Source organism: Vicugna pacos, chromosome 15 (assembly GCF_048564905.1).
Source record: "Vicugna pacos chromosome 15, VicPac4, whole genome shotgun sequence".
NCBI lineage: Eukaryota > Metazoa > Chordata > Mammalia > Artiodactyla > Camelidae > Vicugna > Vicugna pacos.
In genome coordinates this window covers 45,020,344-45,048,191 of record NC_133001.1, presented here as the reverse complement: position 1 = coordinate 45,048,191, position 27,848 = coordinate 45,020,344, and the positions used below count along the sequence as shown (strand labels likewise).

The 27,848-nt window shown below is 41.2% G+C and overlaps 2 protein-coding genes across 11 annotated transcripts; one reads left to right on the top strand and one right to left on the bottom strand.

The window, feature by feature from the left end:
- Positions 1-440: 440 nt before the first annotated feature.
- Positions 441-15,132, bottom strand: WDCP (WD repeat and coiled coil containing). 4 transcript variants are annotated; one of them, XM_006197291.4, is made up of 5 exons: positions 15,016-15,132; positions 8,342-10,175; positions 3,741-3,858; positions 2,132-2,222; positions 441-754 (listed from the first exon to the last, which is right to left on the bottom strand). In XM_006197291.4, the coding sequence occupies exons 2-5, from the start codon at positions 10,154-10,156 to the stop codon at positions 748-750; spliced, it is 2,031 nt and encodes a 676-aa protein (XP_006197353.2). In that variant the 5' UTR covers positions 10,157-10,175; positions 15,016-15,132; the 3' UTR covers positions 441-747. The 4 variants fall into 4 exon arrangements, 3 of the variants coding, with proteins under 3 accessions (XP_006197353.2, XP_015097428.1, XP_072794218.1); XM_015241942.3 differs by having other exon boundaries at positions 441-2,222; XM_072938117.1 differs by lacking the exon at positions 15,016-15,132 and adding an exon at positions 14,828-14,916 and having other exon boundaries at positions 441-2,222.
- FKBP1B (FKBP prolyl isomerase 1B) lies at positions 15,089-26,755 on the top strand. 7 transcript variants are annotated; one of them, XM_072938118.1, is made up of 6 exons: positions 15,089-15,131; positions 16,015-16,071; positions 16,356-16,524; positions 16,836-16,976; positions 24,967-25,079; positions 26,151-26,755. In XM_072938118.1, coding segments are annotated over exons 3-6 (384 nt in total). In that variant the 5' UTR covers positions 15,089-15,131; positions 16,015-16,071; positions 16,356-16,523; the 3' UTR covers positions 26,280-26,755. The 7 variants fall into 7 exon arrangements, with proteins under 7 accessions (XP_072794219.1, XP_006197213.2, XP_072794220.1 ...); XM_006197151.4 differs by lacking the exon at positions 15,089-15,131 and adding an exon at positions 20,513-20,560; XM_072938119.1 differs by lacking the exon at positions 15,089-15,131 and adding an exon at positions 20,513-20,560 and having other exon boundaries at positions 26,106-26,755.
- Positions 26,756-27,848: the final 1,093 nt, after the last annotated feature.

Sequence of the window (27,848 nt, the reverse complement as noted above, 5' to 3'; positions counted from 1 at the left end):
GAATGGTTTCTATTAATGTTCTGGTTCTTAAGTTGGGTGGTACGTGGTTCACTTTTTATTCAGCCCTCCTATACAACTATTGCACTTCTGAAATAATACCAATACAAAATTTAGAAAAATTTGGGCACAAAATGGAATTTGTAAATAATGTCTTTTTTCCCCCAAATATTCTCAATATAACATTAAAGAATAATTTAAAGAATTTAGCTCTTCTCTCCCTGTCTCCAAAACCAATACTGAATTATCTTCTATTATTCCAAAGACTATAAACAGTAGAGGCCAAGGAAACTTCTTTTGTTTGAGAGTTGTCATGGAATCAGATCTGCTATAAAGAATAATTTATATTCTGGACTGTCCAGCAGAAGAAATACAACATACACATACGTAAAATCAAGAACGTTCGTCTATACCACAACAATCACAAAAATACTATCAAAATGTTCACAGCAGCCACAACAACCATTAGTGATTTTATTGAAGACTCATGAAATGATGATTAAAATGTACACTTGGAGGCACCCACACTGATCTTACTACAGGGACGACCAAGCCCCCTCTTGAGGCTTCACAGTTATATGTTACGCCGGACACTTCCGTTGAGAATGGAGCCAGGCCTCAGACCACTCAGCCACTGCTCTCAGGCGACTGATTACAGACAAGTGGCCTCCACTTCCATTATCCCAGCATCTCTCTAATGCGTTTCAACCACAAATGGGCCCTCGCTTCTTCCCTATCCCAGCTCCATCTTCATAAACTGTAACAGACAGACAGGAGTCCTCAAGGGTACAGAATACTTCTTTCCAGAAAATTTTAAAAGAAAATGGGGAAAAGATGCATATGTACTCCTATGCATATGAGCTGCTATGGCAGAAAAATTCATCTGCAGATGTGCTCTGACTAGCCACATGCCAATCCACTTGTTATGCTGCAGAGACTGAAGTTTATGATTCTGTTTGAAGGCAGTGAGGAGTTGTGAGTCCATCCAAACCTGGAATCAGGGCTCTTTCCATTATACTAAGCTGGCACTTTAGCCCATAATTATAATAAAATATCTCAGATTTAGTGAAACCTCTAATTTTCTGAAATACTTTCTCTCACAGACTCTATGCTGGTCTCTAAGATTTGAATGGCAGGGAAGGGAGGAGAAAAATAACAAAATTTAAAGCGATAGTTTAACTAAGGGAGTTGATTACTGGGAGAGAAACAGGATATTTTTATGATCCATAAAGTGGGAGAGGGGGGAACATACCAGGGAGAAAATCATTAGGGGCAACAGCACAAAATCATGCCATAGGCCCCACATCAGTAACATCAGGACACACACAAGTGGGACCCAGAGGGAGTCAAAGCATTTAAATTTCATTTGAAACTTGCTCAGGGCCAGTTTTTACGAGTATCTGGATGGCTGTCGGCAAGAATTTTCTAGGGAAGCGAAAGGGTTAGGTTTAAATCCTGAGGTCCAGTCAACATTAGAGCTACTTCCTGTTCCAGGAAGCACTAGGAGAAGTCAACCGATTTTTTGTCTTGCTTTGAACTCTGCCGATTCCCGCTGGTTTAGGGTAAAAAGATGCTGGAGCAGATGTTCTCCAGCACTCTTCACACTCAAGCCAAGAAAAAGATCTGTAACAATGCTGAGGTATCTTTTAAGTGCTTCTAAGAGCTTTAATACCATTTTGGGCAAGGGACAGAAAGCCTCAGAGAAACCATAAAACACAATCCATATGGCACCATAATATTGTTTTGTGCTGGGAATTCTGCCCTGAGACAAAACCACACAGTCATGAATACATAACTAACCACTTTCTGTGCCATCTAACAAAGACTGGGCTCTGCTGCAGAGCAGGGAGCGTCAGCCCCAAGGGAGAAAAGTGGCCAAGCCAACCATGGCAAGTGCTTCACCTCTGAACAACAGTGCAAATCCCAGCTGGGGAGAGTCTGCCTCAGAAAACAGATCTTGTTTGTAATGGCCTCATCTGAAGGGCTACTCAGCAAATACTCTGCAAACCAGTATCAGGCCACACTGCCTAAATGGTTAGGACAGCGCTAGTATGTATACTATGGGCTAGAGGTCTCTACAAACTTCAAGGACCAAGATCAAGAGTCTCAGACAGAGTCTCTGAAGACATCTGACCTGCCATCTCTTATGATTATTTCCTGTGTGGCTGTGAAAGTTAACGGGATGAAACCTTCGCTATCAGCACAGAGAAGGATCCAGTGGGAGCCTGCAAAGGAAAATAGACACAAACGCAGTTTAGGATGTTTTATCTTATTCTATAAAGAAAAATACGACAAATATAGTTTTTTTGAGAATGTAGTAGTTGACAATCTTGAACCTGATCATCACAAAACTTTAGAGAATGGGGAGATGAAAGGACAGTGTATAACTTAGGGTCAGGTTACATGGCAGGAAGGGGATGTTGATGAGTTAGGCATAGCTAAGGGACATATATTTTTACCCTGTCTAGGCATTAATCACTCAGTGCTATGCATTTGAACTTGTGTGTGCATACATGTTAGAGGTTGTGTGTGGCGTGCCCCTATCTTACCTACATGCTGTCCCACAGTTTCTCCAGAAACTATGTGAAGTTGGGAATAGCTACTCTATGGAGGAATCGTCTATATTCTTGAGATCCATACCAGCCTCTAGACACCCAAGGAGGCTGAGCTCACTACAGCTAGACTAGAATGGTCCAGATAATCCTGAATGATTTGTTCCAGGTTAACATAGGGCCATTAGCATAACACATGCCTAGACCTTCTCTGGTTCTTTCGAGTCAACTGTGTCTCACCTTTTGACTCTGTATATTTTACTTCTGAAAATCTACACTTTCTAAAAACATGTAAAATATGCAGAGTTTTTATTAGAGTGTTATTTATGATAGTAAAAAATTGGAAACCACCTAAATGTCAAAGAAAATATGGCAAAGTAAAATACAGTATGAAGGGACTAAATCCTTCTCATAGCAAGGAAAAAAAATTTTTCCTATTTCCTCAATTTTGCATCTATATGAGATGATGTTTACCAAATTTACTGTGGTAATCATTTCATGATGTATGTAAGTCAAATAATTATGCTGTACACCTTAAACTTATAAAGTGTTGCATGTCAATTATACCTCAATAAAACTGAAGAAAAAATACATGGTTCACCCCAGATGGAGTATTAATCCCACCCAGTAAAAATGACAATTATGAAGTCATATCATACATGCATGTCTCAAAAAAGAAAAGTGCTGATACTACAACTTTAAGGGGGAAAAAAAAATGAAACAAAGTATTATATTCAGTGCAGCAACTACCAAATGAGGCATAAGAAAACCACCACCATCTCCATCAGATGGAAATCAGGCAGCACTCAGTCCTTTGCCATCAAGAAGTGTCCTTCACATCCATATGTTTGCTGCATATTATAATGACAACTCCTTGAAGAAATATTCTGCAATGCTATGATCTCTATGTTTTAGTGCCATAGGTATATAAATATATTGCTCTATTCTAGTTTTTTCATGTGTCCACTTAGGTTTTCCAGCTAGATTGTAAGTTCCTTAGGGCAGAACCCGTATTTTCCATGTGTTTTGGAACCTATAACAGGCCTGGGTATACAGCAGGCAATTTAATAATACTTTTTAACGATCTAAGGAATCGCTAATGGTTGGTACACTTCATTTTCATTACCAGTGAAAAGTTACAAAACAGAGGAAGGGGGTGTTGGGTAGAGTCAATTTCTCAATTTTACCCACCATGCAGCATTTCAATAAGTGATAGGCCAAAAGTCTCCTGAAGTGTACTGAGTCTTAATTTACCATTGCAGAGAAGGATATCTCTTTTTCCAACAACAGGACCTACAAAACAAGACTTCTTCAAAAATAAAAATAAAAGTCATTAAACTGATTGCAGAATCAATGTCATTAACATTCCTAAGAATTCCTATTCTATTCCTAAGAACAGAATGCATAGTTTTAAAAATCCTTCTCTATTAGCACTATCAGCTAGACTTCAGTTTTAAATAAGGAGCTTTTTGCTGCATTATTTAACATAACTAAAGAATCTGATAAAACACAACCCCTAACCCTAATTTCCTTTTCCTTTTGCTCTGCTCTTTCTCCAGGGTCTGTCTTTATTGCTACTTACTGGCTTTCCTAGGATATGACTAATAACACTATAGGATGATGGATGGCAGCCTGAGAGACACAATCTCATGGTGAGGAACAACTGCTTGGCTGTTTTAGGTACAGGCATACCTTAGAGATACTGTGCGTGCAGTTCCAGATCACCAGAATAAAGCAAATATCGCAATAAAGTGAGCCACACGCATTTTTGGTTTCCCAGTGCAAATAGAAGTTATGTCTGTGCTATGCTGTAGTCCATTTAAGTGTGCAATTGCATTATGTCTCATAAAACAATGTACATACATTAATTTAAAAATGCTTTCTTGCTTAAAAATGCTACTTATCATCTGATAATCCAGAGTTGCCAAAATCCTTCAATTTGTAAAAAACACATTATCTGCAAAGCACAATAAAATGAAGTATGCCTGTATAACTAAGAAACTTTGTGTTTTCTTTATTAGGGAAAAAGTTCCAAGAAAGACTGCCCTACATAGTAGAGGAGCAGAGAATTTGCATAAATAAAATAAACAAACTGTGGTAAACCCACTTAGTTTAGAAAAAAGTATAAGTGAAAGTGATGTTTAAATTCTAAAAAGTCATATTAAAAATTAACTCATCTTTTAAAATGGTTTCAAATATCCCTAGAGAAAGAAAATATAAAACATCTATTGCTCTAATTTAAGATACATGGAGTCCAAAAGTATATCCACAGAACACAAGAGTAAGAAAACCTTCTAATTCTATATTAGTTGAAGCAATATCTTCATGTAAGCATTTTCTAAAGTTTTACACGTTGTATGTCTAACTCACTTTCTTGTTAAAATTATCACTACTCATTTTCTGACTGCTAAGAAATTATTAAATAATAAAAAATAATTTCAACAATAAAAGGTAAACTGTACTCTATTTGTGATAGAATGAAAAACTCAAAAGGTAAGTCTACTATGTAGTAACATTCTAAAAGATGTCACATGAATAAACTGTATTGGCCATAAGCAACTAATCATTTAACTCTTATAAAATGGGGCTTCTGAAAGTATAGGGGAAACTTCATTGCTTTTGATTATTTTGCTTTCTTTTCTTGGAATATGTGTTCAACATTAAAAGGTAAAACAGAAATTTATAATGCAGGTAGTAAAGTCCCCAAAATTCTACCCTCCAGAGGTACTTATTGATAATAGTTTGGTTGGATTAGTTCATTATAAACTGAGAAGCTGAGGAATTGAAAGGTAAAAAAACCCCACATGTCTTCTTACTTTAAAAAAATGCAGAATTTCACATTTACAAATGTTTAAAACATATTGTTTGATGAAATAATGTATGTAAATAAAAATAAAATCAAACAATTAGGTATTATATTTTAGATTAACAAAAGTTTTCGTAAATGCATAGAAAAAAATGGGATAAATATTTTGTTTACTAACTACATCTGTGGTTTTCTCTAAGGGTTGGGTTATGAAGAATTTTCACTTTGAACATTAAATATTCTTTTATTGGTTAAATTTTTCTTCAATGAGCATATATTACTTTTGTAATGAGGGGAAAACAATACTATGCAGCTGTAAAAAAAATAAAAAAGAGCTCTGTGTGCTGATACAGAGTTCTTGAGATTATATTACCCAATGGAACATGATGCAGAATACTGTATATAGTACCTTACCTTTTGTGTAACAAAAGGAAAAACAAAAATATATAACAAGACCTGCTAATCTCTGCATAGAGAAATAAAAATGAAAATGGTTACTTATGGGAGGTGAGGGGAACAGGATGAACAGAGATGGGGTGAGAGTAAGACTTCTCAGTATATAGCTTTCTATTAAAATAATGTTTTGTTTTTCTAAACCAAGCAAATGAATTACCTATTCAAAAAGAGAAAGAACAAGGGAAAAAAGAAAAAAAAATTTGAAAAATCATGGAGGGAAAAAAATCCAAACTAGATTTCACATTTATAAGTACTATAATTTTTTAAAACAAAAATTTTATTTACTGAAAATATACAGAAAACTTCATGGAGTTACATAAAACCATTTAAATGTCTATTCTGGCTGAAGACAATGTGGGAAAAATGCTCTTCAAAAATCTAGAATTGAGATGTTAAATGTTTTAAATATCTATTTCAATTAGCTTTGATACATGATACAACTAAGATCCCTAACATGGTTGTGGAATTAACTTAAAAAAATTTTTTTAATCAGTGATTTAACTGATTTTTAACTGACTTATTTGTGATTTAACTGGTTTTTGGGGACAATTTAGGAATTTGAATAAGGACTAGGTATTAGATGATATTAAGTAATTATTATTAATGTTATCAAGTATGATAATAGTACTGTGATAATTAAAGAACATGTGCTTACACTTTAGAATAGCATCCCAATATACTTCTGGGTGAAATACCATGATGTCTCTACTTAAAAAAATATTTTAGAAAACAAAAACAACAAAAAGGAAACAATTATGGCAAAATATTAACAATTGTTAAATCCAGGTGATACATATAGATAGGGTTTCATTTTGTAGCCTTCCTATATGTTTACAACTTTTCATAATAAAAAATACATTTTACTACATGTTTGACATTTTTATAATAAAAATAATTAGTTCAGTTTTAAATATTCTTTGGTTCTTTTAAAAATCTACATCCTTGAGTCAAACAGTAGTTTATGAAAAAACTAAAGTATCTCTTTTTGACTGTTATTTAAATAGCAATTTACATATTATTTATTATTGATTTCCACACCAACATTCTGCAAATATCTTTTAAAACGAAGATATGTAAGTCTGCCATAATCAAATCAGTGTGGTATTATTAAAGTTCTAGGTAAAGAGATCAGCATTACAGTAGCTGCAGCAAGAAGAATCCACAGTTAGATCCCAGGATATACAAGTTTACAACGACAAATGTGGTAGATCAAGTTCAGTGAGATAAAGATGGATGTTGGTAGCACAACTGGTTATCTATTTCTTGGAAAATTTTAATTAAAGTTTAGAAACTTAAATGTAAAAACTAATATAATAAAATAACGCAAGAAAATCTAGACTATTACATATATATCAGTTTCTACAATATACAAAAACCTCTTGTAAACTGCTAACTCAACAGGAAAAAATGAACAACAGGTAATTCACATTCAATTGGCCAAAAAAATGAATACATACTCAAATTCACTAACAACAAAGGAAATACAAATTAACAGAAGTGAAATGCCACTTCACACTCATCAGATTGGTGAGGATGTGAGGGACAGGACAGTCCCATAGGATGCTGATGGGCATGTGATGATGCATTGTTCAGTAAAAAATCTGTGAAAGGCAATCTGGCAACTCTATTAAAAGCAGAAACATCTCTCTCTCTCTCTCTCTCTCTCTCTCAATATATATATATATACACACACACATAGTCTTCAAATTTGTACTTCCACTTTCTGGGAACCAAGCCAACCAAAATAAAAGTAAGAGTATAAATAGATACATACAAGAATACTATTGCAGCACTATTCAGAGTGGCTTAGAACTGAAAACAAAGTGAATGTCCATCAACAAGGGAACGGCTGAATAAACAGCACACTCTCAGCATTAAGTAAAGAACGCACCTTATGACCCCATTCCTGTAAAACAATGACAAAATCACCACTAACACCCCTCCACATAATATATCTATGTATACAAAGCTCTGTGTAAGATTTATATGAGTGTGAAGTGAAATACAGAAGGCTCCACATTGAGCTGTTAGTTAAAGTGCGTTCCAGAAAGGAGGAGCAGGGTCAAGTTTGATGGGGAAGGAAAGTTTTCATGATAAAAGCAGATATGATGTGGTCCTATTTATGTAATATTTTGTTTGCATATGCAGGTATAAATAGAAGCATTAAAATTTTTTAATCACTGTAACCTTTCTTATAAATGGAAGAGTGTCTGCAAGTGCATAAGGAAAAGGTTTTCACAATGAAACAGCATGATTTAAAATTATTTTTCTAAATATAGACTACCAGAATGAGTACAATCATTCATGTTTTCACACCACGCACATGATAAAATCACAGTGTATACTGGTACGTGTGCCCATCTGGATGGCAGGCGACCAACATGGAAAGGTATATGAACTTGCCTGAATAAAACATGCCCAGGTCAGTGAAGTTCAATTACAACACCATCTTCCTCATCAATATATTTCTCTTGCAGCAAGCACCCACTGGTAGCAGGAGCCAGTGGTAGCTCCTCAAAGGGGAAGTTACCTGGCAAGTGATGTGAACATAAGGTAGATCCGGAGAGAGTGGATACGAAGGAGAGGATTTCTTTCCATTCTGTAGAGAGTCTGTGAGCTTAGAAAGACATTGCTGCACTTCATTTAGGTTCCTGGATAAAACTTTCAGTTCCTTAGACAGCTGATAAATTTCCTTTTCCCTTTGTACGTTAGGAGGTTCTGGGGTCTTGGTGTGGTCTGGAGTGCCGCTGGGTCTGGGCAGTGTTACTGGCTGGTTAACAGGTCCGGCACCTGGAGTTTCTAGGGCTGTGGAGCCATCACAGATACTGGATGGAGGACTTTTGATTTCTTTAATAAGGGTTCTTCCAGGATTCCTACTCGGATTGCTGCTATTAGCTGTTAACAAGAGCCCTCCATTTTGGTGATAAAAATCTGGGGAAAGACTTTCAATTAGCTTTTTATTTGCTTGGTTTAACACAGTACTGAGAGCAGAGTAACCACTCTGGTTTTCACTCAACGTCACTGGAGATTCTTCTTCCAACATCACTTCTCTAACAATCAAACGAAGCATATACTGATCAGACTTTGAAGAAGGAAGAAATGCTGAATCAGTGGGTCTTTGTTCTCCTACCAAAATTAATAATAATTTATCTGTCAAGAAACATATGCCTTTTGGTCTTTCATTACTCTCTAACTGAATCTGCCGGATGTTTGGCATAAATGATGGAATGACAGAATAGATAAAAATTGTATTATACGTATTGGAAGCCACTGCGACTACCTGTGCTTTAAGACTAAATGCTATTAGATCAGGAACCAGAATGCCCGGAATGGTGACTTTCCTATTCTGCGTAACCTCTTTCTCAAAGTTCAAGAGGACCAAATGTGAAGAATCCAGGCCAGTTCCCGTCAAGTAGTCCTTTTTTCTTAGACAAATAAGAGAACTACCCTCAGATTTAGATCTGCTGAAGTGTATATGAGTTAGATCCAGAAGATCAGAAAAGGATGAAGAAAAGGGAGAAACCGGTGTTTCAGAACTTGTTTCAGAAGCGACTGCGTCGTTATCCACAGAGGAAACTTCATCAGTAACTGGTAAAGTATATGAACAAGTGTCTTCACCACTAGGGGCAACGTCAAAGGTGCCAGATGCATTTAAGCCACAAATCTTACCTAGTGGAAGCTCAGTGGCTATAGCAACCTCTGAGTTCACAGTGGCTCCGATGGAGCACACGTGGCTGTCCACATCAAACACTGGGCAGAAGGAGCACCTGTGAAGAGCCTTCTGAGCACTGTCCCAAATATAAGAATGCAGGCTGCTGCCTACTGCCACCACCAGCATCTGACCATTCTGGGTCCAACACGCACAGTGAATGAGGCCTTGGGTGTTGAGGTCCACTTTTACCTGGGAATTGTTGCAGTGGACATTATGGAAAATGGAGACATCCTGTGCAGTCAACACAGTCAGGACAGCAATTTTTGGGTGCCACACACAGCCCTGGGGAAGGACAGGGAATGACTGTCTTATCTCACAGTTCTGAGACATCAGCCATTTGCCTGTATCCGAGGTGCTAGGACACAGTTGCCACACAATGACATGCATCTTGTGCTGGACAGCGAGCAGAGCAGGTGTATCAGCTGTACCAGGTGGGGCCCAGGACACCCCATACACATGTTCAAATTGTCCAATGACCTTTGAGTCTCCAAATGTGGCCTCTCCACTCTGAACCTGTAAGTCAGTCAGGACTACCTGATTTCCATCAGTCCAGGCAAGGCCGTGAATTGGGTGTATTGCTTGATACAATGCATTCAGTCCAGTCCTGAGAAGTCTTCCTTTTCCCAACTCCATCCTTTCTGATAAAGGTTATCTGAAATAATTATGAAGGAAGTTATACCATGAGAATATAATTAGACAAATTCAAAATGTAGAACATTTTACCAGACAATGGCTTAGCCCTTTCACAAGTCATTACTGTGAGGGGATAAAAGGATGGAAGGAATGTAACAGATTAAAAGACAGCCTGGCAGTGCTTAGAAATTATTGTTCCTGCAAAATAAGGTCAAACTTTTGAAGCCAAATGACTAAACTGTTTCAGTGAAATTTTAATAAAGAGAATGAAATTTCAGATTTTTTTCTTGTTGTTCCACAGGTTCACTCTATGATCACCTCTGCAGAATACTGATTTTTATTCAATTTATGGAGCCAAATGTATATTCTGGACACCTCTAGTTCAAACTTCTCTGATCAAAGAACTGGAATACTGAACAACAGCAATATAGACAAAACAATAATAATGCTTATAGTAATAGTTCTTGGTTCAAAATTCTAAGCCACTCATAGGAAAGCAGGTAAACAAGCAAAAAATGTACACTCTGAATACTAACCCCATGTCTCTTTAAGTTACTGTAATCATAATTTTTGAATGTAGCCTCACTATGATGCTATAATTAATTAGAGAGAGCCAATAAAATATGCAAGATGCACGTAAGGCCTGAAATGAGTCAACTCATCATGGAGTTGATCAACACAGTAGACAGCTGCCTCAAATTCTTTTGTAAATAGAGCACATAACAATTACAAGTATGTAATAAGATCATACGTGTGCCTAAAGATTACAATCGTATAAAATTAAATGCCAAAGCCTAATTACAAAATGCACTATGTGATAAACTACAAGGTCCTACTGTATAGCACAGGAAATTATATTCAATACCTGATAATAATCTATAATGAAAAAGTATGAAAAGGAATGTATATATACATATATATATATAACCGAATCATGCTATACACCAGAATCACGCTAACACGACATTGTAAACAGACTATACTTCAATTTAAAAAAATGCACCATGTTATTTGAGTCATAATTTTTATTGCAATTAATGATCTGAGATGTTTGAAAAGAATCTTTTTAAAGCTTTCAAATATCTTTCTTTCACATATACTTTTCCTTTAGATTGCTCATATCTGACTCCTTCTTGTCAGTATGCTTTATTTCACTTTATTCTCAACACTGAAGGGAAAGCAAAAGGTAAGACTTGAATTCCCATTTGTCACCAAATTAAAATATGGTAGAACCTTACTAACTTCCATCAATTTCAATGGTAAAATTTTATGTTAGCCTTTCTGTGAAATGTTGAGACATGCCAAAACAAAGGAAATCAGGATGACAGTTACTGAATATGCAAAAACAGACCATATTCTATAAATACACCCAGATACTACCTGAACTTGCCAAAGGAAATGAGGGAATAAACATGTCCAGCATGTGCCACACTTAGGGCTGGTCACCTAGAATCTGATATGATCCTTGTAATAGTCTTGTAAGGATGGCATTCTTACTCTTATTTGAGAGACAACAAAGCTGAAGCTCTAAAAAGAGACTAACCTTTCACATCTTACAACAAAACACCTTCCAGATAAAGATCCAAATGTGTAAAACAAAAACATAACAGATTTAAAAGAAAGACTTTCGACAGAACTATAGAAACACTCAAACACATACACGTATATGGATTTACTGCAGCATCTTTTGTATTAGAAAAACCCAAATGTACATCAATATGGAAACAGTTAAATAAAAAATAAAGACGCTCCATGAGTACTGATAAGAAAAAAATCTTTCCTCGTAAAAAATGCAGTGAAATTGACAAAGTAACATGTCTAGTATGCTCCTATTTATGGAAAAAAATTCACCTCTGTATGTCTATATACATGTGTGTTCATGTACACTTACATAAAGATGCAGAAAAGGATCAGAAATGACACATACCAAAGTGTTCATAGTACATACTGAGATGCAGTGAGGTGGTGTAAGAAAGACACTGGGATACTTACTTCTGTATTTCTTGGGAAAAATTGCTTTTACAATATGTATGTATTCAAACAGTCCTTTTGTAATTGAAAAAAAGTAAACATTTAAATGTAAAAAAATACTTACTTTATAAAAAGCTGTTATAAGCCAGATAAAAAGACAAAACACGCTAAATTTTAAAGTGGACAAAGATTACCAACAGGCAATTTACAAAATAATATGATGATCAAAAAGCATATTCTAAGTGATGTTTAAGCTTATTAATTATCATAAAGGATTGTCTAAACTTGCAGCGTTCATTTCTTCACCATTCTCTTCTTAATCCACCACAAACTGACACCATTTCTACCTCTTCTCTAAAACAACTCTCACCAACTCATCAGTGCCATCCACCTCACAGAATCCAATGGACATTTTTCAATCTTGTTTTACTGACTCCTAACTAAAGACAGAACCTGAGAAATTGCCTTCAGACTCTAAATTCAAAGAAATGTATTCTCCACCAAACTGGCAGATTTGCTTTTAACTTATCTGCAAATTATTTCTCATATCTCTTTGCTACCATTGTCCCTGCTCTTAGAATCTTTTACTAAGATGGAATGGTCTGTTATACTTCTACACATGATGTCAGATTAAGTGGTTTGGCAGTGACTTGCTAAATGAAGAAATATGTCCTCTGTCATTACTAATAACAAAAACTGCCATCTCAAACCTACTGGTCTTGTATAAGATAATGTATGTTTTTTCCTAATATCTACTTATGCACTTTTAAAAGACTTCTATTGATAAATAATGCATGACACATTTTCCTGGGCAGAGAAAATCCCTAATGGGCCAATTGTATCAAAGGCAATTTATATGATATGTTTTAGGCCACCCAAGTCAGTCTAATGTCATTAAGACTGTGTATGGCCAGGAGTAACAGAAGGTAAGGGATAAATGTCCCTTGTGAATAAGGGAAAAATAAATGATAATAAAGTTACTGAGATTTTTAGAAGAATTAACTTTAATATTCTCATCTTTAATCACAAGAAGAAATTCGGCCTATTTCCCTCAAAATCCTAATAATTACAAAAATCTGTTCTAATTCTTTCATTTCTATTCCATTTCCTATCTACTGCATTATTAGTCCAGGTCCTGAGCCCCTCTTCCTTTTCAGTAGGGTAGGACAAGGAGAAGTCCTCTTCATACCAGTCTCTTCTTTCCCACAGAGCCAGGACTCTGTATGTTGGGTAGAATTATCTGGAGAAAAGTCACAGCTCTGGTCATTTTGCATTTCTGCTCAAATGCCTTTGATGAGTCTCCACAGTCTATGCATATAAAAGTTCTTCCAAAATGTTTCAGCAAAGCATTGAAGGCCGTAAACTGTCCTATATTGCTAGACCTTTCCAGCCTTAACCCCCTGATCATAAAGGGACTGCTGAGGAATTTGGAATTTAGAGGAACCAGCACGCATTTATGCAACAATGTGCAGAATGGACCTGAGAAAGTAGGAAGCTGACAAGTTTAATAAGGGACCAGGAAATAGTTTGAATGTTACTATGAGAAAGTGAGCCAAGTCTGTAGCTACTTCAGTAGAGAAAGAGAGCCAGAATTCAAGAGGTATTTCTAAGACAGATGAAACAGACATCAAGTAGGATGAGCAGTGAGGAAGGAGAATTAAGGATAACATGGGAAATTGCTGAACCATTAAACAGAGATAGAGGGCAGAACATGCTTCAAAGGAAAGAACAGTGTGTAGTGTGTAACAAATTAAGTATTAAATGTGCTTCATTTGTCTATAGGGTAGAACTGCACCTTAGGCAGTCACAAGTAAACATCTGGGGGTCACTGTCACAGAGTCTGTAACGTTACAAGAGAGCCAAGAGGACAAAGGCTGAAATGGCCTTCAGGTGTTCTCCAATTATTTTGTATATTTTTAAATATTTACATTTTGCTTGAAGCTAACTGTGTATCTCCTGGTCTCAACCCTCAGACTATAATATTTCTCAAATCAGGGGCCCTGGGTGTTTTATAGAGAGAAAGGCTGACTGTATTAGTTCAGGGGGGAGATGGTCAGAACCAGGACCTGGTGCTCAGTCTATGACCATTTAATTCTTCTGTTTTTAATCTTCTTTAAAAACAACTCATAGTGAGAATCTAGGGGCTTAGGTGAATTGGAGCACTTACTGTAGGTTTAAACAGAGTTCCATATTTTGCAATTTGTTTTTCTAAGTTTATTGTGTTTTCACTATAAAATAATTCCAAGTTATTTACACTTATTGTTTTAAATTAAAACACAGGAAAGGTAAAAAGGTAAATTCACAAAAAACCATTCATCAAAGAAAATTATGACTACATCCCTTCAGCCTTTTTTCTATGCAGTTTTAAACTTTTTCAATCATACTGTACAATATCGTATCACGATTTTTTCACTTCACATATATTATCAGTTTCTCAAGTTACTTAAAAGTTTTATTAATTACTTTTAGGAGCCACTTAATATTCACTTTTCCTCACTGTTGAGGAAGTTCCATAATTTTCCCTCACTGGGAGATACCAGGTTATGGCCAAATTCATCCTTCTATAAATAACGTTGCGATAAAGGTGTTTACGTATAAAGCACGTTCTTCATTTTGAATAGCAGACTTAGGACATATTCCTATATATAGGAGTGTCACTCGTGACACAGAGAATATATTCACTGATATAAACTCACTCACCCCCTGCTCGTCCGCATCCGCCAGCCCCTCGCACGCGGCCCCCTACCAATTCTCCCCATCCTCTCCGCACACCTGTGACACATCCTCTCTCCTCCCCACCCTCAAAGTACCGATCCCTCCACTACCCTCCCCGCCCACCTACAGCCTCCCCAAACCGGCCAGGCCAGACAGTAGTGGAGACAAAATACCTTTGGCCTCACAGCCCCACAGAAAATCTGTCTCCCGGAGTCCGCCGGGGCTCACGCACCGCGGATCTGAAGCCGTAAGCGAGTACCGGAAGCATCGGCTCCCAGGCCCCTGATAGGTGAGCGGAGGCTGGGCAAGCTCGGCAATACCTCGGCCTATTGGCTTTTATATGTGTCCGTTAGGAGAGGGTCCTTCCCACTGGCCAATAAGCTCGGGCTTTGCCCCACGGGCCTCTGGGAGTTGTATTCCCGACGGTAAGCCTGCCACAAGTTCTCCCGTGAGAGGTTTAGCGCCTTCCCCCACTTCTCATCGGTTCTCTTAGTCTAAGAACGAGTCCGGGAGCCCCAGAGTCAACACAATTCCTTAGCCTTTCTTTTGTGGGAGTGGTGGTGGAGGTGGTGGGGGTCGGGGATGGGAAGGAGTCGCAGCCCTCCTTAAAATAAGATAAAAATCTCCTCAGAAAAATGTTCTTATCCGTTCACAAAATGGTGTGCATTTAACTGAAGCCGCTCCACGGACCTGTCCCAATTACAAACTCCTATTCTACACTTACCCCAACAGTGCCTGCCCTTGGCCACAGCTCAAGGAGCTAGTGCGACACTAGGCTAAGACCCCTATACCCCTGGGACATTCTGGGCCCCGCCTTGGAGCAAGCAGCCCGTGGGGAATTTCAGACCCTGACCCTCACAGCACGGTAGATCGTCATGTTTCTTGAACAATACAACCAGCCCTCCTTCATCAATGCTGATAACTGAAGTCTCTGCCCTATTCATCTGGGAGAGTGGCGGGAGGCGAAGTGGAGGAAGAACACCTCTCGGGCCCACTCTGGACATCTTTGCCCTGGCTTTTCTCCCCATGCCTAACTTCCGGCGCCACTCGTCAGAATCATACATCAATTTTTGCAGCAATGCGTTGAAGAATGAGAAAAAAATGAAACAAAAGTTAAAGTCTCATTCATTTTTCAAGCAAACGTTAACTCCTCCAAAAAATTGTCTTTCCAGATTCCTGGATCTCCTTTGGGTGGAGGCGAAGGGTCTTGCGTGGAGGAGGAACTCAAGGTAGAACTCATTCATTCATCCCACAGCAGAATCACCCCACCGCTGTTACTGTGTGACCCCACTCAACACAGATTCAGATTCAATTCGTCGAGGACAGCAATTCTGTCTTAATTCAGTTGGTACCCCCAGGGCATAGTTCTCTGCCCTGAAAGGTGGGAACCCACCTGTGCGTGGGATGGAGAAGAGGGGTTTAAGTTGGGTGCAGGAGAGTCAGTAATGACTGGTTTCTTCCCCTCCCCTGTCCCTCCCCCCCGCCCCCCCCCTTAACCCCACCTCAACCCCAGCTTGCCCCTGCAGATTCCGGCTGCCTAGCTGGGGTAGCTACATCTCTGGTGCTTTCATAACGTTCTGAACTCTATGGCGGTGAACGCATCTAATTAAAGCGTTGGTTTCGTTACCAGCCTTCTTCCCCTAGTCTGTGAGACCGAGTTGACTCCTGGAGCTTAACAGAGAGTAGGTGCTAGATAAATGTGTTGAACAGATGGATAGATGGATGGATGGATGTATAGATGGATGGACAGATGGGTGGGTGGGTGCGCGGGTAAATGCGCTTGTCTGCATGCCTCCCTCACCTTCCTTCCCAGTCAGTAGGTTAATGATCTTTAGCCTGGTCAAGCTCTAGAGCAGCCTCGTCAGGGTCCCTTCCCCCGGGCCCCGCCCCGGTCGACCCCACCTTTCCGCGCCGCTCCGCCCCGCCGCCCCCTTCCCGGTGGCCCCTCCCCGCGCAGGTCCCGACTCCAGCCGCACCTCCTCCGACTCTGCAGTGGCGGAGGGGAGGCAAGCAGGAACGCCAGCGGGCCAGGGCCGGAGCCGAGCCGGGGTCAGGGCAACAGCGGGGACCCTCGGAGGCGGGGCCAGTGGGACCGCGATGGGCGTGGAGATCGAGACCATCTCTCCGGGAGACGGTACCGGGTGGCGGAGCTGGGGGAGGAGGAGGGGTCTCGGGGCGGAGCCCGGCGGGCGGGGGTCCGATAACGAGGTGGCGCGGAGGGTGCCGAAGGGGGAGCGGGCCTAGGATGGGGGCGGCGGGAGAAAACCCCAGACGGGATTGTTGGGGATCTAGCAGACATCCTTCGCCATCCCTTTCCGCTCCTGCTCACCTAGAGGAAAGAAGGCGGCGGCCGGGAGGCTGGGGTCTGCGGCCCGCCACCGCCCCGGGGGCCTCTGGCTGCTACTGCCGCGGCTGGAACCACTCGGTTACCCACTACTGCTGATTTCCCAGGTTTCCGCTACTGCTCCGCTTCCCTGCCCTGCTGGGTGAGCTCTGGAAACAGGGGAAACGACATGCTTTGGGGTCTCTTCTGCTCGGGGCAGCCCCCTTCTAGCGCGCTTGCCGCCGGGCCTCTTGTCTGGCAGCCCTCTAAGATCTGGGCGGTGAGAAGCTGTAAGGACAGAGCCAGTCTGGAAAGGGAGAACTCCCTCTCCTGCCTCCGCATCTTGCTTTATCCTTCCTGCCCCACTCAGCTTCTCCGGCCATCCTGTCCACTCCCATGACTTTCATTATGGGCTTCAAACCGATGGCCTCCAAACTTAAGCCTCCAGCCCAGACCTCCAATCTGAGTTCACGGTGGTCCATTTATCCAGCTTCTGCTCAACCTCTACCTGGACATCCCGCGGATCCCTCAAAGTCAGCAAGTCCAAAACAGAACTCATGCTCCTCTGCTTCCCCACGCTCAAGCGCTCCTCTGTGTTCCCTGTTTCCTGCCTCAGGATTGGCACCACTCACTTTCCCAAGCCAGATATTACAGGCGTTCCCCTTGTGTAACTGAATCTGGATGTGCAAGGAGTAGCTATTTCTTTATTTCTTAAATCAACAGTAATTCAGACTGGAGCCCCCATTTCTGCAGAATTTGACAGGCAAACTGCATGTCAGACATTATTGACACCCCCCACAGGAAATTGGGGGGGTTTTTGGTTCCAGGCCACCCTCCTTGAAGAAAAGCACTGGTCTCTGGAAGCCCCAGCCACAGCCTTGGATCACCCAGGAAGTATAGGCTTCTTTTTCCATGCTGGGAACCATGGTTCTGGGTCCCAGGAAACATCTCCCTGAGGCCTTGTCACCCACCCCAGGACACTGCCATAGAGTTCTGCCGGAGGCCTGGAGGCCTCTTCTCCCTTCTCTGGCTTACAGAAGCCTTTAGAGTTTCTTCTTTTCTAAGGACAAGGGGCATTTTCTCTTGAAGGGGATCATATTTTTAGGGAAAGCCTGAAGGAGCTTTGGCCTTCTGCTTTTAGGTCAGTCTAAACCTCTGAGTCAAGGAAGCACAAAAGGGCCAGCTACCGTGCTGTATCCCAGAAGGGGGATGTACCAATTAATATTTCGACAGCTATGCTCTTGTATTCAGGATGACTGTCTTGACTGGACCCACACCAAATCCTGCCAAGTTCTCTTGCTGAGTATCTCTAAGGCTCCATCTCCTCAGTCCCTGCCCTAGTTCAGGCCACCGTCATCTCTCACTGGGATTTCTGCAGTCTCTAAACTGGTCTCCTCACCTCCAGTCTCAGCCCCTGGCCTTGCATCTGGCCTCCCACCTCACCCCCACTGTTTTCCCCATCACAGCCTGAGGATTCTTTAAAGTGCATATTTGACCATGCCCCTCGCTAGGCATAAAATGTTTTAATGAATCTTCCATCTCTTTCTCCAGGCAGACAGTGATATAGCCTCCTGTTACCTTTTACACTAGAGCCTGATCTCTACCAGTCCCTACCCCCACCACCAACTTTTCCTCTGGTTTTATTGAGCTGTCTGCAAGTTGTTAAATACACCAGTCATTCAGCAAATATTTATTGAACATATACTGTGTTCTAGGCCCTGGGGTTACAGCAGGGAACCAGATGGACTCCCACTACTGCTCAACTTGAGGCCTTTGAACATGTGGCTCACTCTTCCCAGATTATCTCCTTTACTTCCTCTGGCAAACTACTCATCTTTAAAGACTCAGTTTAACCATTATCTCCTCTCAGATACTTTACCTGACACTCTGTCAGTTGCTCCTGCCTCTGGGCCCCCATCTAAATATTGGCTCAGCTGTTAGCCCTCCCAAGGCTTTTTTATCCAGCCCCATGGCTTTAAATCCCACCCAAATTTATACCTCCAGTGCAGACTTTCCCTCTGCCTATTTGCAATATAAACTCAGATGTCTAATAGGCATCTTAAGATTGCCGCCCACACAAATCTGTTCCTCCTCAGTCCTCCCCATCTCAGGAATTAGCTCCTCCATCCTTCTTGTCGCCCAGATGTAAAACCCAAGCATCGTGCTTGTTTTTTCCTTCACCCTATCCTGGATCCCATCTCCAAGCCATTAGCATGCCTTGTCAGCTCTGATGCCAAAATATATCTCCCATCTATTTTACTCTCTTCTCTGCTGCCAACCACGTTAATTCAAGCCATCATTGATTTTCTGTCTGGGTTACTGCAACAGGCGCCTAACTGTCCATCCTACATACAGCAGCCAGAGTGATCTTATAAAATCTTAATTTAGATTATGTCATTGTCTTGCTTAAAACCCTCTAGTGGCTTCCTGTTCCACTTAGAATTAAACCCAGCTCTGCAAGGCCCTGTATGATCCGGCTCTTTCCCACTTGTCTCCACCTTCTTCCATCTTTCCAGTCTTCTAGGTTCCTTTCTGTTTTGCAAATGCACTGATCCATTCCTGCCTCATGGTTTGTGCACTTGCTGCTCCCTCTTCCTGCAGTGCTTTTCCCAGCATATTGCTCATCATTCAAATCTCAGCTCAAATGTCATCTTCTCTGAGAGGCTGCCCCGGACCACCCATTCTAAAATGGCCTATCCCACTAAATCTCTGCCTAATTCATCATTCTGTTTATTTTCTTTAGAGAACTTATCACTATCTATGTTGTCTCGTTTATTTGAGTATTGTTTGTTTCCCTCCATTAGAATGTAAACTCCAAAAGAGTAGGGATCTTGTCTGTATGATTTACTGGTATATCCTGAGATCAGGCCCAGGTCTTGCATATAGTAGTTATGCAGTAAACATTTGTGAATGATTGTATTTATTCATTCTTGAGAGCAGTCATCACCCTGCATTATAGTCTATTATTTATGTGTCTGTGTCCCAAACTTCATGAGTTCATAGATTGCTCTGTGTCTCTGGAATCTAGTCCAGGCCTGGCAGAGAGCAGGCTGTCAGAAATGCTCATGGAATTGATGAAGGGAAGTAAAAAGAGCAATCAAAGAAATGAAAAGAACCAGCAGAGAGTGGAGTTGAGGAACCCAAGGGAATAAAATTCAAATCAAGGACTGAGAGGTGAAGTGACTAATCTGGCTCATACAAAGCAAGAGCCAGACCTGGAGCCATGGGCATCTCCATGGTATGGAGAGGAATGTGGGTCATAGGTCTTGGTCACATCACACCTGAAATGTTCCAGGTGACTTTTCCCTATATGCTGTTCATTCATCTGCCCTAATGTCTCCTTGCAGGAAGGACATTCCCCAAGAAGGGCCAGACGTGTGTGGTGCACTACACAGGTAGGCCTCGCTCCCTTAGCCCTCATCCAGACCTGCTCCTCCCCAGGCAGGTCTCTCCTCTGACACTCCTCTCCAATGGTATCTTCCCTGCTGGATCAGGCCCAAGGCCTAAGGCAGCCAAGTCTCCTTCTGACCAGCTGTCCCTCCCATTCCTCCCAGTCAGCCTTGAGGAGATGAGAAAGGGGGCTTACAAGATTAACCCCTTCCCACTTAGACCAGCAAGAGCCATCATGGTGCTAGCCTCTAACTGAGCCAGCCACCTCCACTCCCCTTTTGTCTGTTGCAGGCAGGGTGGAGCCCTGGCCCTCCTGGTTCTGTCTAGTACTTGGAAATTCCTCTTACAGCTCTGAGGGCCCTGACCCTCCTTATAGACTCCCTTTTCATCCAACAGTGTTTATTCTAGAAGAGGAATTTGGCTTCCTTAGAATTTCCTTTCTTTTTTCAGAAATAGACTATTCAATTCAGCCTACTGCTATTGAGCACCTATTGTGTGCAAGATTCTGTTCTAGGCACTGGACACATGCCGCGTGCGCGCACACACACACACACACACACACATGAATCCCTACCTTCACGGGGGCTGTGGGGGTTGGAGAAAGGCAGACAAGTCAACCGGAGGCTCTGACGCCATGTGAGGGATGGGTGATGGCAGTGCTTGCCTCAAGGTGCTGTGGGAGCCAGAGGAGGGCCCCACATCTCTGCTCAGCCCTCTGGGGTGATCTGGATTGGAAGGCCAGGTGGGCTGAGGAACATTCTAGATGAAGTTCCTGAGGACGGCTGGCAGGAAGATCATGAGCAGGTGTTTGTTCCAAGGCGGGTGAGTGTTCTGCCTTGTGACTTGCTTCCCAATGTGGCAAACCTGGTGACAGCCACTTAGCAGAAAGCAAGGCCAGTTTAATTCCTAGGACATATTCAGATGGGGCCATTTTTAGCAATTCTCTGGGCCAGGGTGAAGTGCCAGGTTAATTCTAGGCAGACGGTGTGGGTATTTCTCAATAGCTGTGTTGCCAGTCGCTGACGTCAGCGGGCTAGAGCTGTGTTTTATCTCCCGGTGATGTGGCCTAATTACCATGAGTCTTCTGGGGCCTCTGACCTGTGTAATTGATTTATCTGTTCTACATGTTGCAGACAGACCAGTACTTATCAAGTTACTGAAACCACAACATCCTTTTGAAAAGAGTTTTCACAATACAGAAGGCAATGTGCATTAAACACTGACATCAGCCATGAGTGGCTCTGGTCTGGGGAGGGACTGTCTTATCAAACCCAACAGGAGACTGTATGGGATTTTTTGCTAAACTTTTAAATTATATATAAATACAGCAGAGAACATAACTCTAAGATTTGCAGTTCAGTGAAATTTTTCAAAAGTGATCACACTTATATAACCATCCTTTAGATCATCATAGACATTTCCAGCAGCCCCAGGAGTCTCCCTCATGCCTCCTCCTAGGCATTACACCTCCCTAAAGGAACCAGCCTTCTAACATTTTGTCCCTATGCATTAGTTTTGCCTACTTTTGCACTTCATATAAACGGAATCGTAGAGTAGGTAATCTTTTGGATTTGGCTTATTTCACTTATTATATTACTTACTTCACTTTTTATACCTGTGAGATTTATCCGGGGTAGTTTGCTGCTCTTTTTTATTCCTGTATAAGTCATTGTTTGAGTATATAGTTTATCATCTCTGCAGTTGATGAACATTTGGTTTGCTGCTGGATTTTAGCTATTAGGAGTAGTGATGCTTTGAACAGTCTTGTAGATGCCTTTTGGTACACATATGTATACATTTTGGTTGGCTTTATACCCAGAAGTGGAATTGCTGGGGCACAGGGTTCTCTCTGTGCTCAGCCTTCCAATTTCCACTGCCACCAGCAACGTACGACAGTGCCAGTTCTCCTACAGCCTCATCAACACTTGGTATTGTCAGGTTTCTGGCCCACTCTGGTGGGTGCTCAGGGTATCTCATTGTGGTTTTGATTTGCACTGCCCTGATGATTAATGAAGTTGAGTACCTTTTCATGTGCTTACTGGCCATCCGGATAGCCTCTTGAGTATGCCCAAATTTTGTCCACTTAAAAAAAAATTAGGTTGTCTGTCTTTTTCTTACTGATTTGTAGGAGTTTATTATGTATTCTGGATATGAGTCTTTCGTTGGTTATACCTATTCCAAACATCTCCCATGCTATGGCTTGCCTTTTTACTCTTATTGGCATCTTTTGAACAGAAATTCTTAATTTTAATGAAGTTCTACATATCAGTCTTTTCTTTTATAGTTAGTACTTTTGTGTTCAGTTCAGAAATCTTTATCTATTCCTAGGTCAGGAAGATATTATTCTGTTTAGTATTTTATAGAGGCTTTATTATTTTATGTTTCATATTTAGGTCTGTGATTCATCTGGAATTGATTTTTTTTATGTGTAGGTGAGACAGGAGGGATAGGTTCATTTTTTCCCCATAGGCATATATAGCTGATCCAGCAAAATTCATTAAAGAAAAAAAAATTCATCCTTTTTCCATTGCATTGCAGTGGCACCTTTGCAAATCAGGTCACCATATATCTTTGGGTGTGTTTCTGGACTGCATGGTTTTGGCTGAACCTGCAGCAGTAGATAACTGTATATGGTCTGAAGTAGATTAAGTCATCTGAAACCTGAAGAAATTAGAGAATGAGAAAGCTAATCTTTAAATGGTTTGTGTGAATGTGTGAGTGAGTGTGTTTGTGTGCATATCCATATGTATATTTGTACAAGTATGTGTCTGTGAATGTTATTATATCTGTGTATCTAAATATTTTCATAGCATCTGTTTGGCCATCGGGGTTTTCTGAGTGCATGTGCATAAGTGCACGTGAGCATGCATGCGCATCTCTGAATATCTTAGCAACCTGTGTGTATGCGTGAGTTTGTATTTGATCTCCCATATTTGATACGGAAGTATCCATCTGTGTGTATCTTCATGTAGCCATAGGGTTTTCTCCCTTGCCTGATTTAGTACTCAGGGCAAGAGCCCAATTTATTCTGTCCCAAAAGTAGGTAAATAAGAATGTCTCTTGTATACATTTAAGTTGTAGGAATTACGAAGTGGGATCACAGATGCTCAGATACTAAGCAGGCCCAGACTTCTCATGTTAAACGTGGCAAATCTGAGGCTATAAGGGATGTGATTCGCCTAACTTCACACAATGAGTTAGTGCCAGAGTGAAGCCAGAATCTAGTCTCTGAACTTACAGACCAGGCCTTTTTCTGGTCCCAAATTTCCTTCTGTTGTGGTGCGTGGGCCACAAGAAGTGAATAGCATCATTTACAGTTCTGCTCTTTGAGCTAAAGACACCAATTAGAATTGAAATAGAAGAGCAGCTCTTGAGTTTTGGCAGTGGGACTGAGACAACACATGTACATCAGGAATGACAAGGTATCTGTGGCTGGAGGCTGAGAGATGTTCCCAACTGCTGAAGACAACTCGGGGTGATCTGGGTTCGAACAGCCCTTTTGAATGGGGTCTGGAGGCCACCGCTGACTGGCTAGGTCACTTTATTCTGTTCACTGCAGTAAAGGATCATACGACCTTTGCATTTTACATGTTGGGGGAACCTTGGGAAAACCAGGTTTCAAACTCAATCTGAGATTGAAATGCCTGGGAAAACAGACCTTCAGGCTAAAGGAAGTGGTATGAGAAAAGTTGTAACCTGCAGAAGTATTTGAGAAAGGTGTGACCTGAATAGGACAGGGAAAGGAAAAAAAGGGGAGGGCAGAGAGAAGCTTATCAGGCAGACAGTAGCCAGATCTTGAAGTGCCTGGATACAAGGTAGGTGTTTGGATTCTGCCATGGGGAGTTACTGAAGCATTTTAAGCAAGGGAGTAATATGATCAGGTATGTGTTTAAAAAAAAAACAAAACCAAAAAACCAGAAATTCTGGGTGCAGTGTGGAGAATGGAATGGAGGAGTAAGAGCAGAGCAAAAAGACCAGGTAGAGGTGGTTCCCGTACACAGGTGAGACATGATGGCTTGATGAGGCCTCAGGGTGGCGGTAATAGAAATGGAGAAAATAGGAGGGGAGAGTATAGCTCAAGTGGTAGAGCACATGCTTAGCATGCACAAGGTCTCTGGGTTCAATCCCCAGTACCTCCTCTAAAAATAAATAAACCTAATTACCTTCCCCCACATTCCCCCCCCAAAAAATAAATGGAGAAAATAGTTGAACTCCAAAGACATAATAGGACTTGGTGATAGGCTATATGTGAAAGTATCCAGGTTTCTCATTTGGCCAACAGGATGGATGGGGAGGATGGGAAAACGAGCAGGTTTGTGCAGAGTAGGAGTTCCATTTCTGACATGTTGAACCTGTTTTGGGAGTTAACTCATAACCACAGCTCTTTTCCACCCTATCTCTGCTTTCACAGGAATGCTCCAAAATGGAAAGAAATTCGATTCATCCAGAGACAGAAACAAACCTTTCAAGTTCAGAATTGGCAAACAGGAAGTCATCAAAGGTTTTGAAGAGGGTGCAGCCCAGGTAGGATGAGGATCCTTGTTAAGGGGGATTTGAGGTGCTGAGGGCCTGGGCTCAGCACTCGGCCCACCACCTTCACCCTATCACAGACCACTACTACTTTGACTCTACTGCTAGGGCATGGTGATGCCACTTAGTTTCAGTCCTGGCCTTGTGTCCCCACCCCTTTGATTACCAGCATGATTCCTTTGTGTCACTGGGGGCTCTCATCCCAAGCACATCTCCCTAGCTAGTTCTAAGCAAGCCTGTGAGCTACCAGCTGTTCGGGACTGAGGCAGCAGAAGAGTTGGGGTGGGGTAGGCCAAAGTGTATCTTTTTTAAAACTTAAAAAACAGCAACAACAACTTCAGACTTGAAAAAAACATTGCAGACCTAGTAGTGTTCCCATATACTCTTTCTCCAGCGTCCCCAAATGTGAATGTTTTACACAACCATAGTACAATGATCAAAACCAGGACATTAATATTGATACAATACTATTAACCAATCAATTCAAATCTTTGAATTGGTTATTCAAAATTTTTAAATGGATTGTTCAAATTTCACCAATTGTCCCACTAATGCCAGACGGGTTCTTGAGGACTGCTGTGATGAGCCCTAGTTCAAACTCTTCTTCCTTGATCCATGAAGGCATATGATGGTCCTCGCTGTGGCCTCTAATCTCTAAACCTCTCTAATGAGCTGCTCTTGTTACCTACTTGAGTATATACATGTACGTGTGTTCTTTATACACTGTCCTTAGGCTTCTTTGGAAGGTGAGGAACAATTATGAACAAATAGAAGTCTTTGGGCCATACGCCAGTTGAATAACCAGCAAAATTTACTGGATGAATGAATTTGAGACAACTTTGTAGAAGTTACTCTCCCACAGTCAAGTCTCTGCTAGTCTAAGGCAGAATCTGCATTTGTTACAGCTTTTAGCATCATTTCAGTGTGCCACATATAAAATGTATCTCAGATCTTCAGAGTTATCATGAGGATGGTTTGGGAAAATGCCATAGTTATCTTACTTTTTTCTTTTAAATCAAGCTGGGTCCTCTTTCTCCTCTCCCCATCTGCCCCTATCCCTGCTAGATGAGCTTGGGGCAGAGGGCGAAGCTGACCTGCACCCCTGATGTGGCGTATGGAGCCACGGGCCACCCTGGTGTCATCCCTCCCAATGCCACCCTCATCTTTGACGTGGAGCTGCTCAACTTAGAGTGAAGGCAGGAACTCAAGGTGGCTGGAGACGGCTGCTGCTCACCCTCCTAGCCTGCTCTGCCACTGGGACGGCTCCTCCTGCTTGGGGCTCTTGATCAGTGTGCTAACCTCACTGCCCCACAGCATTATCCATTCTCTCAGCCCAAGGTTCTGTATGTGTTCCATCATTGTCCACGCACATCTTTGCTTGAGGAAACTTTGGTTGCAGATTGAAATGTTTCAGGTTGTGCATTTTGCGTGATGCATGTAGTAGCCATTCCTGATCACAGAACACAGATTTCTTGTTCGCACAATCTACACTGCCTTACCTTTACTTAAGCCAGACACACAAGGTGCTCAGACATGAAATGTACTTGGTGTACACAGAGGGACTTGAGCCAGTTACCTTTGCCGTCACTTTCTCTCTCGGAAATTCTGCTGACTTAAACAATGTCCTCTTTGGAAACGATATGTAAAATAAAGGCTCTATGCTTGACAAATTCCTGTCCCTCCTTATTGAAGGTAGGAAGTGCTTTAAGGACCACACAAACCCGTTGCCCTTGGAAAAAACAGTGGAAAGGAGTAGCCAGGAGAGTGATAATACAATACAGGTTTCTCCTGCTTTCCTAAAGTAGAAAGTAGAATGTTCCTATGAAACCTTTCGTAAGCTGAAATGGTATAAAGTGAAGAAGCAATTACTTTAGGACACATCTTGCTAGGATGCACAAAGTAAATTCAGATAAAAGCACAGATGCTCACAGACAACACAGTTTAAAGCTATGACGGTTAATGCTGAGGTGTTAAGTGTAGTTCCAGGGGATGGAGGTTGGTGGTGGCAGTCTCACTGCTCCTGCTTCATGCTGCCTCTATAAAAGGCTCTGAACAGTATTTTCGCTTTTCACCTTTTTTCATAAAGGCAAAAATCCTCTCCAGATTTCTTCTGTGTAGCAAAAACAGGTACTCATGAAGGTCTTTCCTAAAAGTGAAGTGGTGTGAAGGGAACTTTCGAAAAACAGTAGACACCTGTAGCTCTGATGTACCCAATACATGCTGGACCTTGTTCTATTTTTAATTTCTTCTAATTTATTTCTAATTTTTAAATAAAATTACCACCAACCCTCTAAGCAGCCCTATAAGGTAGGTATTACTTGCCACTCATCTCACAATTCTGAATTTAACTGAATATTGTGTTCAAATCCCATAGCTTCGCAATCAAATGTGGCATGTGAGCACTTTTGGTGACTGATCATGAAATTTGGACTGAAGAGTAAGAGGGATGAATTCCCCTCTTAGAAAAGTACACTTTGTGCACCTAAACAAATGAAGGATTTGAGTCATACACTAACTCACTTTGGGAAGTTACTTCTGAAAAGAAATGTGTGCTTGCTTTCATCTAGATTTGCTCTAACTTTACATTGGGGAATTACTTCTGAGAAGAATCTATGATTCTGAACTTGTTTCTACATATACTGCTTATTTTCATCTACATTTACTGTAACTCACAGGAATTTTCAGTTGGGTTTTAAAATCAGCCCATTTATTGATATGGGTTATGTGTATGTCAGAGGAGCCTGCGGCAGTGTGGCTAAGAGA

Bases quoted from the DNA above. Each gene is read 5' to 3' on its own strand.
- WDCP (XM_015241942.3), bottom strand. From the start codon at position 10,156: ATGGAGTTGGGAAAAGGAAGACTTCTCAGGACTGGACTGAATGCATTG. The intron at 3,859-8,341 runs GTAACTTCCCCT...TTATTTTTGAAG, and splicing joins ATGTTCACATCACTTGCCAG to AAGTCTTGTTTTGTAGGTCC. The intron at 2,223-3,740 runs GTGGGTAAAATT...TTTCCTTTGCAG, and splicing joins ACTTATTGAAATGCTGCATG to GCTCCCACTGGATCCTTCTC.
- FKBP1B (XM_006197151.4), top strand. The intron at 20,561-24,966 runs GTAGGCCTCGCT...CTGCTTTCACAG, and splicing joins GTGTGTGGTGCACTACACAG to GAATGCTCCAAAATGGAAAG. The intron at 25,080-26,150 runs GTAGGATGAGGA...TATCCCTGCTAG, and splicing joins TTGAAGAGGGTGCAGCCCAG to ATGAGCTTGGGGCAGAGGGC.